Raw genomic sequence first — 16,263 nt, 5'->3', positions numbered from 1 at the left:
TTATTTTCCCTTTTCTGTCTTTTTGTTTTATTTTTTATTCTTTTATTTTCCTCTTTCATTTATTTATCCTTTATTTTATTCTCTTTTGTTTTTATGTATTTTTTTTTTCCTTTTTTCCCGTCTTCTGTCTCTTTTCCTTTAGTTATTTTAGTTCTATTGGTCTTTATTTTTATCTAACTTTTTCTTCCTTTTTTCCTCTTCTCTCCATTTTATTTTCGTTTCTTTTTTCTTTCTTTCATTATTTCTTTTTTCATTGTTTTTGTTCCTTTATTTTTACTCCTTTCTGTCTATTTTTTCATTTTCTTTTGTTCTTTCATGCACATGTATTTCCCGTTTCCTCTCGCCCTGTCCGTGTGAGCGCGCTCTCTGACGTGTGTGTGTGTGTGTGTGTGTGTGTGTGTGTGTCCTGTAGAGTTCTTCCTGTCGTCCGCGGGCTGCCAGCAGGAGGCGCTGGAACACACACTCGTCTCCCTGCAGACGGACGTCGACAAGGACGTCAAATACTTCGCCAGCGTCCATCCGGCAAACACACGTGTGAACGAGGACGCCATGAGCACCACGTCCTCCACATACTGAACAGCTTTCCCAGAATGCACCTCACTACAGAACCTTTTGTGGGGTTTTTGTGCATTCTCTCTTATTTTTGCCACAGAAGCCTTAAACGTGTCTTCCTTAAACCAGAGAATACTTGAACAGCTGGAGGAATCAAACGACTAACCTGATGACATGTGACCAGAGGAACCGGCTCTAATATATGCTGCACACACACACACACACACACACACACACACACACACACACACACACACGTACACACACACATCAGTGATCTCAAGGGCTCTTTTAATCTTCAGCGCAGCACATTGTTGCTCTGACGGACTCTGCTTAGACTAGTGTTTTTTAACGGATATCACGAGTGGTCCATGTGAACATTCAGTCTGAAACTCACTTGAAGCCTTGAGTGTTTTAATGCAAAACTCTTCTGTACATATTCCTGTTTTTGATCATGAATAGCTGATGTTATTCTCTTAACCTGTCCAGAATAAAGTTTCAGATGAAATCACTTCCTGTTGTTCTCGCAGTCGTTCAGATGAAGACGATCACGACGACTCGACTCTTTTGTTAATTAAACATTTCAATTTTAACACTTTACAATGTGGTTTCATTCGTTATATTAGTTAATGCATTAACAAATATATTAAAGCATTTATTAACCTTAATAAAAATGTTTGACACATTTGACGTTGTAATATAATCTATAAATCTGATATGATCTGTACAGTGACCTACTGAGATTAGTCTAAGATGAATAATTATTGTTATTGCTTTAAGAATATTATTGTTAGTTCATGTTAACTAATGAAATCTTAATGTAAAGTTTTACCCTTTTTGACAACTTCAAAAATGCAAATGCAAAAGTAGTGACGTTTAGATTAAATATTATGAAGCATATTTTCTGCTCACTGAATGGTTTCCAGTAAAGATCAGGAACATGTACACCAGTGAAAAGCAAATGTTTCATATTGACAGATTAATAATGACTAATAATTGTGTGTTCTGGAGAAACAGTCCAGCACTTCTGTTTGACAAACTCCAGTGAACTTCAGTGAGTGTGTGGAGTCTGACGGATGACTGGAGGCTCATGGGACTGAATGAGCTCTTTGTGTTTGACTGAAAGTGGGACGCTTCATTAGGGCGCTTCATTAGGGCGCTTCATTAGGACACCTGTGAGCCGAGAGACTCACCAATAACAACAGAGCTGAACACATGAGGAGAAATAAGTATAAAATAAAAATACAAAACAAAGTAAATAATTTCATAAAATGCTAAAAATACAAAACGAACTAATAAAATAAGACAGAAAAAATTAATAAAATGCTAAAAATAAATTAAAATATTTATTTAAAAACAAAGAAAAATGGAAAAATAAAAATACAAAATTATAAAAGACAGCAAAAAGGAAAGAAAAACAAAAGGAAAATAAAAAAATGAAATAATTAAAATAAAAATAATTTAAAAAGTAAAAGTAAAATACGATAAAAAAGAAAAAGAAAAAAGGAAATAGAAAATAGAAAGGAAAAATAAATCGAATGAAAAGACCGGATTAAAGAGATGATGTTTTATTGAAACTACAGTGATTTCTCTGGCTAGTGTTCATCGTCTACATCACACACACACACACACACACACACACACACACACACACACACACACACACACACACACACACACACACACACACACACCACCTCTCTCGCTGGACGATATTTAATGATCATTTACAGGAGGATATTCTGTTATTGAGGACAAACTAATGATTTCAACTTAAAGACCGTGAGTTAGACATGTCATAGTTAGTCATAATGTATGCTGAATATGAATAATAACCTGACGATCGCAGATCCATCTATTCTCTAGCAAAATCATCACGGTGATCTAAATGTATGTGGCTACACACGAATCTGACAAGAATAAAAATAATATATATATACAAACTCTTTTGCGTGAAGCCTAAAACGCAGGACACAATCAGACGTCAGTAACGGACAGGAAGTCGAGAATCAGACGTCAGTAACGGACAGGAAGTCGAGATTCAGACGTCAGTAACGGACAGGAAGTCGAGAATCAGACGTCAGTAACGGACAGGAAGTCGAGAATCAGACGTCAGTAACGGACGAAGTCGAGAATCAGACGTCAGTAACGGACAGGAAGTCGAGAATCAGACGTCAGTAACGGACAGGAAGTCGAGAATTAGACGTCAGTAACGGACAGGAAGTCAGTAAAGGCAGTTGATGCACTTGGCTGCTTTGCTGCCGTAGTCGACACACTCGGGGCCGATACACTCGCAGCAGGCGTTGTGGAACCAGCGGTACTTGGAGCCGCCCATGGACTCGCAGTATTGCTTACACTGGCGGATGGACACACAGTCGTCGAAGTAAACCACCGTACACATCTTATCTGGAGAGAGAGAGAGAGAGAGAGAGAGAGAGAGAGAGAGAGAGAGAGAGAGAGAGAGAGAGAGAGAGAGAGAGAGAGAGAGAGAGAGAGAGAGAGAGAGAGAGAGAGAGAGAGAGAGAGAGAGAGAGGAAACATAAACATCATATCAAGTCATAAAATCAAAATTATAATGTCAACTTTTTATGAAGTTTTTTGATTGAGCTTTTTTTAAATGTATCACTGCTTTAAAGACACAGAGTTCACACTGAAAGTAACTTGCAACACATTCATCATTTTAAACAACTAATTTCTCATTAATAAACAGTACACTACTGATGAAAAGTTTAGAATAACTATGATTTCTTTCAAATGTTTTTAGCATACGATAATGATTTGTGAAGGGTCATGTGACACTGAAGACTGGAGTAAGGATGCTGAACATTCAGCTTTGATCACGTAAATAAATTACCCTTTACTATATATTCACATAGAAAACAGATATTTTACATTCAAATAATATTTCACTATTTTCCCCGTATTTCTGATCACATGAACGATGAGTGAGCAGAAGAGCCTCTTTCAAACACATGAATGTGTCAGTCATTCCAGACTCGAGTGTGTGTCAGATATATATCCTCCAGCGTGACGTAAATGAGCGTTGGCGTAGTCGGCGAGTGATCTGGTGTGTTTCCGTCCGAACACCTGCTCGCCGCTGGACGTCTCATTACCGTCTCAGCTCGGGGTCACGGGGTCACGGGGTCACGGGGTCACCTCAGGAATCCACATCCCAGTGGATGAAGCTCAAGCTAACGACGTTCCTGCTCAGTGAAGCGCTAGGGCACGTTCAGGCTCAAACCAGTGCGCAGCGTTTAGCTACGGTTTCCGGGTTGAACGACATGTTTCCTGGTAACGGTGTGAAACGGGGTTTGAGATGCTGTGTGTTTTCTCTTGTTTGGTGTGTGTGTTAAAAATGTCAATCAAATCAGCAGCAACATGAATAATGGCTTTCACACCGGGTACCACCAGGATGGTTCTCCGAGAACTAATGGTTCCTCTAGGAAGGTTTTCCTGGTTGCGTTCGCACCGCCAGTAGGAACTCTGAAGTGACGTAAGACACGCTTGTTGTTGGGACTTTTATTTTGACGGCGCTGAGAACGACTGAGCTCACATTCTCTGTGTTCATTAGTTTACGATCTGTCTGACAGTCCTGTCTCATACGATATTAGATATAACTGTTACACACTGAAGGGAGACAGTGATGAAGAGTTATTAGCGAGACAGTGATGAAGAGTTATTAGCGAGACAGTGACGAAGAGTTATTAGCGAGACAGTGATGAAGAGTTATGAAGAGTTATTAGAGACAGTGATGAAGAGTTATTAGCGAGACAGTGATGAAGAGTTATTAGCGAGACAGTGATGAAGAGTTATTAGAGAGACAGTGATGAAGAGTTATTAGAGAGACAGTGATGAAGAGTTATTAGAGAGACAGTGATGAAGAGTTATTAGAGAGACAGTGATGAAGAGTTATTAGAGAGACAGTGATGAAGAGTTATTAGCGAGACAGTGATGAAGAGTTATTAGCGAGACAGTGATGAAGAGTTATTAGCGAGACAGTGATGAAGAGTTATTAGCGAGACAGTGATGAAGAGTTATTAGCGAGACAGTGATGAAGAGTTATTAGCGAGACAGTGATGAAGAGTTATTAGCGAGACAGTTTATTAGCGAGACAGTGATGAAGAGTTATTAGCGAGACAGTGATGAAGAGTTATTAGCGAGACAGTGATGAAGAGTTATTAGCGAGACAGTGACGAAGAGTTATTAGAGAGACAGTGATGAAGAGTTATTAGAGAGACAGTGATGAAGAGTTATTAGCGAGACAGTGATGAAGAGTTATTAGCGAGACAGTGATGAAGAGTTATTAGCGAGACAGTGATGAAGAGTTATTAGCGAGACAGTGATGAAGAGTTATTAGCGAGACAGTTTATTAGCGAGACAGTGATGAAGAGTTATTAGCGAGACAGTGATGAAGAGTTATTAGCGAGACAGTGATGAAGAGTTATTAGCGAGACAGTGATGAAGAGTTATTAGCGAGACAGTGACGAAGAGTTATTAGAGAGACAGTGATGAAGAGTTATTAGAGAGACAGTGATGAAGAGTTATTAGCGAGACAGTGACGAAGAGTTATTAGCGAGACAGTGATGAAGAGTTATTAGCGAGACAGTGACGAAGAGTTATTAGCGAGACAGTGACGAAGAGTTATTAGAGAGACAGTGATGAAGAGTTATTAGAGAGACAGTGACGAAGAGTTATTAGAGAGACAGTGATGAAGAGTTATTAGAGAGACAGTGATGAAGAGTTATTACCGAGACAGTGATGAAGAGTTATTAGCGAGACAGTGATGAAGAGTTATTAGCGAGACAGTGATGAAGAGTTATTAGCGAGACAGTGATGAAGAGTTATTAGCGAGACAGTGATGAAGAGTTATTAGCGAGACAGTGATGAAGAGTTATTAGCGAGACAGTTTATTAGCGAGACAGTGATGAAGAGTTATTAGCGAGACAGTGATGAAGAGTTATTAGCGAGACAGTGACGAAGAGTTATTAGAGAGACAGTGATGAAGAGTTATTAGAGACAGTGATGAAGAGTTATTAGCGAGACAGTGATGAAGAGTTATTAGCGAGACAGTGACGAAGAGTTATTAGCGAGACAGTGATGAAGAGTTATTAGAGAGACAGTGACGAAGAGTTATTAGCGAGACAGTGACGAAGAGTTATTAGAGAGACAGTGATGAAGAGTTATTAGCGAGACAGTGATGAAGAGTTATTAGCGAGACAGTGATGAAGAGTTATTAGCGAGACAGTTTATTAGCGAGACAGTGATGAAGAGTTATTAGCGAGACAGTGATGAAGAGTTATTAGCGAGACAGTGATGAAGAGTTATTAGAGAGACAGTGACGAAGAGTTATTAGCGAGACAGTGACGAAGAGTTATTAGAGAGACAGTGATGAAGAGTTATTAGCGAGACAGTGATGAAGAGTTATTAGCGAGACAGTGATGAAGAGTTATTAGCGAGACAGTTTATTAGCGAGACAGTGATGAAGAGTTATTAGCGAGACAGTGATGAAGAGTTATTAGCGAGACAGTGATGAAGAGTTATTAGCGAGACAGTGACGAAGAGTTATTAGAGAGACAGTGATGAAGAGTTATTAGCGAGACAGTGATGAAGAGTTATTAGCGAGACAGTGATGAAGAGTTATTAGCGAGACAGTGACGAAGAGTTATTAGCGAGACAGTGATGAAGAGTTATTAGCGAGACAGTGATGAAGAGTTATTAGCGAGACAGTGACGAAGAGTTATTAGAGAGACAGTGACGAAGAGTTATTAGCGAGACAGTGATGAAGAGTTATTAGCGAGACAGTGACGAAGAGTTATTAGCGAGACAGTGACGAAGAGTTATTAGCGAGACAGTGACGAAGAGTTATTAGCGAGACAGTGACGAAGAGTTATTAGCGAGACAGTGATGAAGAGTTATTAGCGAGACAGTGATGAAGAGTTATTAGCGAGACAGTGATGAAGAGTTATTAGCGAGACAGTGACGAAGAGTTATTAGCGAGACAGTGACGAAGAGTTATTAGCGAGACAGTGATGAAGAGTTATTAGCGAGACAGTTTATTAGCGAGACAGTGATGAAGAGTTATTAGCGAGACAGTGATGAAGAGTTATTAGCGAGACAGTTTATTAGCGAGACAGTGATGAAGAGTTATTAGCGAGACAGTGATGAAGAGTTATTAGCGAGACAGTTTATTAGCGAGACAGTGATGAAGAGTTATTAGAGAGACAGTGATGAAGAGTTATTAGCGAGACAGTGATGAAGAGTTATTAGCGTATGCGTGTGTGTGATGTCCAGTGTTGCTGAGCAGAAATACATCATCTCCTCAAAGTTGTGTTGGGTTTTCTCCTCAGCGTAAAGATTAAGAGGTCCATCTATCTCTGTTTTACATGTTCGTAGAGTTAGTTTGTGCAGTAAATATATAGGCTATAATCTGTGTGTTTACACAGCTTTTTTAAAATGGCGGATGCTTGCGGTTTGCGTGCGTTCGGCCAATCAGCGAACACTAACACTAGTGTTAGCACTAGCACTAAAGTCACGGATAGTTCCTATAGCGCTGGTTTAGGCCGACTCTGAGGTAGGAGTAAATTAGCATAAGAAGTTTTGTGCCAGTGTCTGTAGTGTCATAGCGCTGGTTGCTAACCTGTGGTGTCGTAGCTGGCGTGGATGCTGTTCCCCGGCAGAGACACGTTCTGGTGTGAGTCCTCCAGCGTCTCCAGGAAGGACAGCAGGTTCTCGTGATACGACAGCTCTTCGGCCACGGGGAACGACACCACCATCATGTTGACGGGCGCTTCGCCCTCGGTTAGCGCGCGGAAGAGCGACGGGATCGGCCGGAACAGCTCCTCCACCGTGCTCTTGGCCGTCGCCGGCGTGTCACTGTGGTTCTTGGGGTTACACATGCCTGAGGGACAAGAACACACACTTTACTGCCTCACACACACACACACACACACTAACACATCACGCACACAAACTATATATCAACCTGATTTAGACTGAAAAAAACACTCTAAAGGCTGTTATGGGAGCTTGTTTCTGCCATAGAATAAAAAATAAGAGGTAATGAGAGGTAATTGTGAGTTATCTAACAATTCTTTTTTTTCTTGCAATTCACAAAAGCGAGAGAAAAAAAAAAGTCAGAATTGCGATGAATTCGGAATAGCAAGAGCTAAAGTCATAATTGTGATTTTTTTTTCTTGCTATTTGCGAGATTTCTCACAATTCTGAATTTATAACTCAAAATTCAGACTTTTCTTGAAATCACAATAGCGAGACAAAAAGTTGGAATTGCGAGAGTCAGAATCGTGAGAAATAAAGTCGTAATGGCGAGAAATAAAGTCGCAATGGCGAGAAATAAAGTCGGAATGGCGAGAAATAAAGTCGTAATGACAAGAAATAAAGTCGTAATGGCGAGAAATAAAGTCGGAATGGTGAGAAATAAAGTCGTAATGGCGAGAAATAAAGTCGGAATGGTGAGAAATAAAGTCGGAATGACGAGAATAAAGTCGTAATGGCGAGAAATAAAGTCGGAATGGTGAGAAATAAAGTCGGCGAGAAATAAAGTCGTAATGGCGAGAAATAAAGTCGTAATGACGAGAAATAAGAAATAAAGTTGTAATGACGAGAAATAAAGTCGTAATGACAAGAAATAAAGTCGTAATGACGAGAAATAAGAAATAAAGTCGTAATGACGAGAAATAAAGTCGTAATGACAAGAAATAAAGTCGTAATGACGAGAAATAAGAAATAAAGTCGCAATGACGAGAAATAAAGTCATAATGACGAGAATAAAGTCGTAATGGCGAGAAATAAAGTCGTAATGGCGAGAAATAAAGTCGTAATGGCGAGAAATAAAGTAATGACGAGAATAAAGTCGTAATGACGAGAATAAAGTCGTAATGGCGAGAAATAAAGTCGTAATGGCGAGAAATAAAGTCGTAATGGCGAGAAATAAAGTCGTAATGACAAGAAATAAAGTCGTAATGACGAGAAATAAGAAATAAAGTCGCAATGACGAGAAATAAAGTCATAATGGCGAGAATAAAGTCGTAATGGCGAGAAATAAAGTCGTAATGGCGAGACAAAGTCGTAATGGCGAGACAAAGTCGTAATGGCGAGAAATAAAGTCGTAATGACGAGAAATAAAGTCGCAATGACGAGACAAAGTCGGAATGGTGAGACAAAGTCGGAATGGCGAGAAATAAAGTCGTAATGACGAGACAAAGTCGGAATGGTGAGACAAAGTCGGAATGGCGAGACAAAGTCAGAATGGTGAGAAATAAAGTCGTAATGGCGAGAAATAAAGTTGTAAGCGAGAAATAAAGTCGCAATGACGAGAATAAAGTCAGAAAATAATGTTGGATATTGGATAATAATGTCACAATTCGGACTTTTTTACCCTCACAATTGCGAGTTTAATATGATATTTCTTGCCATTCCGACCTTTTTCTCAGAGTTGTGAGTTATAAACTCGAGTAATTAAGTCAGAATTGTGAGTTTAATTACCTTTTTATTTTTTATTCCCTGGTGGAAAAAAGCTTCCATAAACTCTAATAGGAAACAGGATAAAAAATGGGATTTCAAATTTGAGGTTTGTTTGTAATGAAGCATCATGTCAGCGACCACGGCTGTTTTCATGGCAAGAAACGGTTAAAAGGAGCAAAATATCATAATATCATAATAACAAAAAATACAATTGTTTATTTTCAATTTAAAAAATTCTAATTTAAAGCCTCACTTTATTAAAAATATAATCTGAATCAACAAAAAATATACATGTATTCATGCAGAAGAGTTTGACCTCCTTTGAAACAGGTTTATTTGCACTTATGATTTCTGCCGTCAGAACAGATATGATGCAGCAGATGTGAAGGTTGAGCTGCAGATATTAGATTCTTCTGTAGTGTCATATATTAATAATAATCATATGATGTTCTTACCCACACAGTCACAGCACTCTTCCCAGAGAGTTCCCAAACACATCATACACTCCTTACAACACGAGCAGTTCCCATCGGATGGCCGGCACTGACACAACTCCTGTGAAAACAACAACAACAACACGGTTAAACAACAACAACAACAACAACACAAAGACAGCCATGAAGCTCCGCACACGAACCGATGAGGAAAGTCTTACTATAAAAGTGATTCAGAACCAGATTCTAAGATCCGGGAATCATCAAGCTGATCCAACAACACCGAACATCTCACTTCATTTAATACGCAAGTGAATATAATGTCTTTCTACACAACATGAAAAACATAACACTAAACATAAAAGCTTTAATATTAATAAAAAAAGTATAACAAAGGAAAAATATGTTTGGCTCCTGCAAGAAGGTCCAGTGTTTCGCTGTTCAAATTACATTTACAAAGTGCAAAATACATAAATACTGAATTCACACACAAGAATGAGAACAATAATCAGAAACATGAGCCTCAAAATAATCCTAAGCTTTTTTATTGCAAAGGAATTTGTCGGTGACAAATATGAGGAAAAGAATCTAGTATATAAGCCAACATTTTTTAGATATTATATCCTTTTATAACAGTTAGCATCTCCAAATACGTGCAAAGCAAAAAAAGTACAGGCTGCTTAATAAATATGACTGAATTAGCATAATGTAAATATAAATTGTACATTAAAATTATAAAGATTATGAAGCTGAAAATGCATCTGAAAACTACCTTGCACATGATCATATTGAACACATGATTCTCTGAACTTCAGCTTCGAGCTTCTGAAGTGTTTATTTGTGATTCATAAAAAAATTAAATAAAATAAAAAACAGAATTTGAAACTCTTACCTGAATGAGACACTTGCTGACGTCACTGGCACACAGAGCTTTATTACAGGCCAAAGCAAGAGAAAAACTTGACAGAAGAAGAAGAAACACTGATGATGAAGAAGATGAAGGCTGCATTACGACCCGAACCGAATCCACCGGACCTGAATGAGCACAGGAATGAGAGACAGAGACAGACAGACGCAATAAACAAACAGTTCAAACATCAAAGACAAGCGCGCTCCCGACTGATCGTGACGCGCGCGCGAGCGGCGACATCAAAGACGAACGCGCTTCCGACTGATCGTGACGCGCGCGCGAGCGGCGACATCAAAGACGAACGCGCTTCCGACTGATCGTGACGCGCGCGCGCGCGAGCGGCGACATCAAAGACGCGTTTGAAAGTAACAGTGCGAATGTGTCGAGCACGTGTTACAGTAACGCGGGACTTCAGGCGAGTGTTTCCTCAAGTCTCACAACACACACACACACACACACACACACACACACAGAATAAACGTGTATGAATCACTTTCTTTTTGAATCAATTCACTTCGAAACGAAACGATCTAAAGCCTCGTTGAGAGTCTGAAGAAGTTTCTCTCAAACACAAACACACAAGATCACAAACTCACCGCGAGACAATGAAGCTGTTCGTGTCTTCCAGGAGGTTTGTACACACACACACACACACACACACACTGATCCGCTGCAGAGGATTTAAGACATGATCAGAACAGACCCGAACTGAACTAGACTACAGTACTTCTGCTGAGAGTCTCACACACACACACACAAAGACACGCAGGCGCCTTAACACACACACCCCCTTCTGCTCGCTTATCTACAGAGGGGGTGTGTGTGTGTGTGTGTGTGTGTGTGTTATATGACCCCAAACAATCACTGTGAAGACGCATGAGACAGCAGAAAAGTGTTTCTGAAATCATAATGATCAATTTGCACATTAAAGACAACAGACATTAACAAATAGAGTAATACATTAATAATAATAATACAGTACCAAAAGTTAGAAATGTTGGACTAATTAAGATTTGTGTGTGCATGTGTGTGTATTTTTAAAAGAGTCTCTTCTGCTCACCAAAGCTGCATTTATTTGATAAGAAATACAGTGTAATATATATATATATATATATTATTCCAATGTAAATCATCTGTTTTCTATGTAAATATATAGTAAAGTGTAATTTATTCCTGTGATCAAAGCTGTATTTTCAGCATCATTACTCCAGTCTTCAGTGTCACATGATCCTTCACAAATCATTCTGATATGAGGATTTGATGATCAAGACACATTTATGATTATTATCAGTGTGGAAAACACTTGAGCTGCATCATATTTTTGTGGAAAGTTTAATACACTACCATTCAAACATTTTAGAGGGGGGGAGAGAAGAGAGGGAGAAGGGGGGGGGGGAGAGAAGGAGAGAGGGGGGGGGAGAAGGGGGGGGGGAGAGAAGGAGAGAGGGGGGGGGCAGAGAGAGAGAGAGAGGGGGGGGGAGAGAAGAGAGGGGGGGGGAGAAGAGAGGGGGGGAGAAGAGAGGGGGGGGAGAGAAGAGGGGGGGGGGAGAAGAGAGGGGGGGAGAAGGAGAGGGGGGGAGAAGGAGAGGGGGGGCAGAGAGAGAGAGAGAGAGAGAGGGGGGAGAGAAGAGAGGGAGAGGGAGAGAGAGGGAGAGAGAGGGAGGGAGAGAGAGGGAGAGAGAGGGAGGGAGGGAGAGAGAGGGAGGGAGGGGGGGAGAGAAGAGAGGGGGGGGAGGGGGAGAGAAGAGAGGGAGGGGGGGAGAGAAGAGAGGGAGGGGGAGAGAAGAGAGGGAGGGGGGGGGAGAAGAGCGGGAGGGGGGGGGGGGAGAAGAGCGGGAGGGGGGGGGAGAGAAGAGCGGGGGGGGGAGAAGAGAGGGAGGGGGGAGAAGAGAGGGGGGGAGAAGAGAGGGGGGGGAGAGAAGAGGGGGGGGGGAGAAGAGAGGGGGGGAGAAGGAGAGGGGGGGAGAAGGAGAGGGGGGGCAGAGAGAGAGAGAGAGAGAGAGGGGGGAGAGAAGAGAGGGAGAGGGAGAGAGAGGGAGAGAGAGGGAGGGAGGGAGAGAGAGGGAGGGAGGGGGGGAGAGAAGAGAGGGGGGGGAGGGGGAGAGAAGAGAGGGAGGGGGGGAGAGAAGAGAGGGAGGGGGAGAGAAGAGAGGGAGGGGGGGGGAGAAGAGCGGGAGGGGGGGGGGAGAGAAGAGCGGGGGGGGGAGAAGAGAGGGAGGGGGGGGAGAAGAGAGGGAGGGGGGGGGAGAAGAGAGGGAGGGGGGGGGAGAAGAGAGGGAGGGGGGGGGAGAAGAGAGGGAGGGGGGGGGGGGAGAAGAGAGGGAGGGGGGGGGGGAGAAGAGAGGGAGGGGGGGGGGGGAGAAGAGAGGGAGGGGGGGGGGGAAGAGAGGGAGGGGGGGGGAGAAGAGAGGGAGGGGGGGGGAGAAGAGAGGGAGGGGGGGGGAGAGAAGAGAGGGAGGGGGGGGGGAGAGGGAGGGGGGGGGAGAGAAGGGGGGGGAGAGAAGGGGGGGAGAGAGAGAGAGAGAGGGGGGAGAGAAGAGAGGAAGGGGGGAGAGAAGAGAGGAAGGGGGGGAGAAGGAGAGGGGGGGGAGAAGGAGAGGGGGGGCAGAGAGAGAGAGAGAGAGAGGGGGGGGAGAGAGAGCAGGAGACTCTACCAATGAAACTAAGTATGGAAAGCAGTTTTAACATTTAATCCTTAAAACCTACTAGTCTCTAATCCATTAAGTACTAGGACTTATTCCAATAGTGACTAGTATTTAATCATACCTCATTTGCTAAAGGGATAGTTCACTCAAAAATGAAAATTGTGTCATCACTTACTCAACCTTGTGTTGTTCTAAACCTGTATGGGTTTCTCTGTTCTGCTGAACACAAAAGAAGATATTTTGAAGAATGTCGGTAACCAAATGTCGGATGGACCCCATTGACTTCCATAGTGGGAAAAAAAAATACTATGGAAGTCAATGGGGTCCATCAACTGTTTGGTTACCGACATTCTTCAAAATATCTTCTTTTGAACTATCCCTTTAAGAAAAAATAGAACTAGTGCTTATTTTTTAGTTACTAGATCAAAGATAACCTTACTTTAATGGATATTAGTACTATTTAAATAATCATATGCAAATAATATGTTGAATATTAATGAACCAACAACATATCAAAGAGAGATGACACAGGAAACGGACTGAATTGTAGAAGGCCGTTTTTATAATAACAATATAATAATAGCCTTCCTTTTTAATGGTATTAGAGTAAAAAAATAAAATAATGAATAGGCATATAGTTCATACATACTCCTATTTTGACATGACTCTCATTCTCAGACGCAGATTAATATTCCGAATTTTTGATTGTGAGTAATTATGAATGCTCCCAGTCTCTGGGTCTCTGGTTGTTTGACTGGTGGATATAAACCAGTGGATCTACTGAACTGGTGTTTGAGTTTTATTATTGGCTGTTAAGTCTTTATTATAGCCTACTGTACATTCAAAACAGTAAATGTTATATTAAACATATATCTTTCCTTTTGTTCATGCTAACCAATGAGCTAGATCAACCCACAAATCCAGTTACTTACGAGAAATCAATCTTATATAGCCTTAGTTTAGCCTTCATTACCATATGAACTCTGATTGGACGGTTGAGAGTATACTCATGTTTATGTAATGAGCTGTCAAAAAAATATATCTCTTAATATTTTCTTACTAGTTCCTTATGAGGTTGAAGATATCCACAAATTAATAGATACTAGACACTATTCTGTTTTGATATCATCTAATAATTTATGACTAGTAATTATTCCAATATTGACTAGTATCTTTTTAAATATCACTAATAAGTATTCATTAGATGCTAGTACTTATTTATTGTATACAATTACTTTTCATTAGATTCTAGTACCTATTTAATATATACTAGTAGTTATTCGTTAGGTACTAGTATTTATTAGACACTTTTAACTGAAGCTTGTAACATTTCTTATTTTCCTAGTCACAACTGTTGTTTTTACTCGTCTTCTGTTATGACTAGTCAGAGCGACCACTGTAGAGTTCAATACAACATCTTACAACTAACATTTGGAATAAATACTAGTTTCTAATAAATAGGTACTAGTAAGTACTAGTATCATGAAAATAGATACTAGTAGGTTTTAAGGATTAAATGTTAAAACGGCTTGCCATACAGTTTTGAAAACTATCATAGTTGTTTAGATGAAGCCGTGGCGCCCCCTACAGGCCTGTTATGTGAAGTGTAGGCTGACAACAACACTGGAAATGGTGACGTGAAAGGACTTTATTATATTAACATTTTTGATAATTATGCAGCAATAGTATATGTCTCTTAAGCGCTTCAAGCCTGCATTTATTTGATTAAAAATACAAAAAACCAGTTATTACAAATTAAAATAATGGTTTTAATATAGGCCTACTTTAAAATATAATCTATTTCTTTGATCAAAGCTGTATTTTCAGCATCATTACTCCAGTCATCAGTGTCACATGATCCTTCACAAATCATTAATATGATGATTTATTATCAATGTTGGAAACAGTTTTGCTGCTTAATGTTGATTAAGCCTGTGATACTTTTTTCAGGATTCATTGATGAATAAAAAGTTAAAAAGAAGCATTTAATTAAAATAGAAATTATTTTATAAGTCTTTACAATCACTTTTTATCAATTTAACACATCCTTGCTGAATAAAAGTATTAATTTCTTTTAAAAAAAGAAAGAAAGAGAGAGAGAATATGACTGACCCCAAACTTTTGAACGGTAATGGATATTGGTACAAAAGATTTCTATTTTAAATAAATGCTGTTCTTTTTGTAACTTTTTAAACTCAGAATCCTGAAAAAAGTATCAAAGGTTATAAGTGTATTAAAATAGAAAAGCATTATTTTAAATTGTAGTAATATTTCACAATTTTACTGTTTTTTTTTTTTCTGTATTTTTGATCAAATAAATGCAGCTTTGATGAGAATAAGAGACTTCTTTCAAAAACATTAAAAATAGTAATGTTTCCAAACTTTTGACCAGTATATATATATATATGCCCCTTTTGTAGGTGTGAGCCGCTGCCCTTGAGGAACTCTCTGGTCCTGCTGTTCTGGAACGCTTTTGCTCGTCTAGCGTTTTTCTACTTGTTTCAGAATTTAAAAGTAACATTTGCATAATGTTTGCAAAATGATCAAATGAAATGTTCTCTTAACCAAGAAAAAAAACAACATTAAAAAACCTGTCTGTTGTGTTCTAATAAAAGTTCAACATCAAAGGTCAAACACTCCAGAAATGAGGTCAAACCATCATCATCATCATCATTAAAGCATTACAGTTATTAAAGTCATAAAGCGATAAAGCCTGGCTTTGTTCCTCTCTCGTTCTCTTTCAGCATGAAGAGTTTCACCATTTTGGCAATGTGTCTTAGAAAATACATTTTTAGCAGTAACTCTGTAAATTAAAGATATACTGTAAAACATAATGCCTCATATTACACAGTATCAGCAGGGAAACATGTTGATTCTTCAGTAAGTTAATTAGTTTATATCAGTCAAAGTGTAATGTTAAATCTTTGCATGCTATTTCACTCCTACATAGAGAGACACTATTGAAACTTTCACTATCATACAGTTATAATCTGTCTTTATCAGTTTATAGCCTGTGTTCTGGTCATCTCTAGATGAATCTAAATCACGTGGTTTCATCGCTGAGAAGCAGTGGTCGTGGAGGATTTGTGAGAATGATCTGAAAGCACGTGATGAATCTCACACTATATAAGTGACTGAAGCAGCAGATGCAGGACAGAAGAAGAAGAAGAAGGAACCTGAAACTGATCTTGTAAGTACACATCAGTTTTTAACAGATGCTCATAACAATAATCATATATAA

At 39.8% G+C, this 16,263-nt stretch overlaps 2 protein-coding genes across 4 annotated transcripts in view; one reads left to right on the top strand and one right to left on the bottom strand.

Moving 5' to 3' along the window:
• Positions 1–1,063, top strand: part of ppp4r1 (protein phosphatase 4, regulatory subunit 1) — a 34,528-nt gene extending 33,465 nt beyond the window's left edge. For both annotated transcript variants that reach the window (XM_082184736.1, XM_082184735.1), the window contains exon 20: positions 413–1,063. In XM_082184736.1, coding sequence (XP_082040862.1) covers positions 413–576 — 164 coding nt within the window. In that variant the 3' untranslated portion in view covers positions 577–1,063. The remainder of the gene's footprint in view (positions 1–412) is intronic.
• Positions 1–16,263, bottom strand: part of twsg1b (twisted gastrulation BMP signaling modulator 1b) — a 297,020-nt gene that overhangs the window by 151,617 nt on the left and 129,140 nt on the right. The window contains exons 1-5 of one of the 2 annotated variants that reach the window (XM_082184760.1): positions 10,974–11,632; positions 10,360–10,502; positions 9,489–9,588; positions 7,190–7,450; positions 2,243–2,958 (exon numbers count right to left, since the gene is read on the bottom strand). In XM_082184760.1, coding sequence (XP_082040886.1) covers positions 2,777–2,958; positions 7,190–7,450; positions 9,489–9,588; positions 10,360–10,476 — 660 coding nt within the window. In that variant the 5' untranslated portion in view covers positions 10,477–10,502; positions 10,974–11,632 and the 3' untranslated portion in view covers positions 2,243–2,776. Of the gene's footprint in view, positions 1–2,242; positions 2,959–7,189; positions 7,451–9,488; positions 9,589–10,359; positions 10,503–10,973; positions 11,633–16,263 lie in introns of those variants that run through there. The other variant, XM_082184759.1, reaches the window with a different exon arrangement.

This window comes from Leuciscus leuciscus, assembly GCF_965113295.1.
Source record: "Leuciscus leuciscus genome assembly, chromosome: 11".
Classification (NCBI taxonomy): Eukaryota; Metazoa; Chordata; class Actinopteri; order Cypriniformes; family Leuciscidae; genus Leuciscus; species Leuciscus leuciscus.
This window is presented reverse-complemented; position numbering and strand designations above follow the sequence as displayed.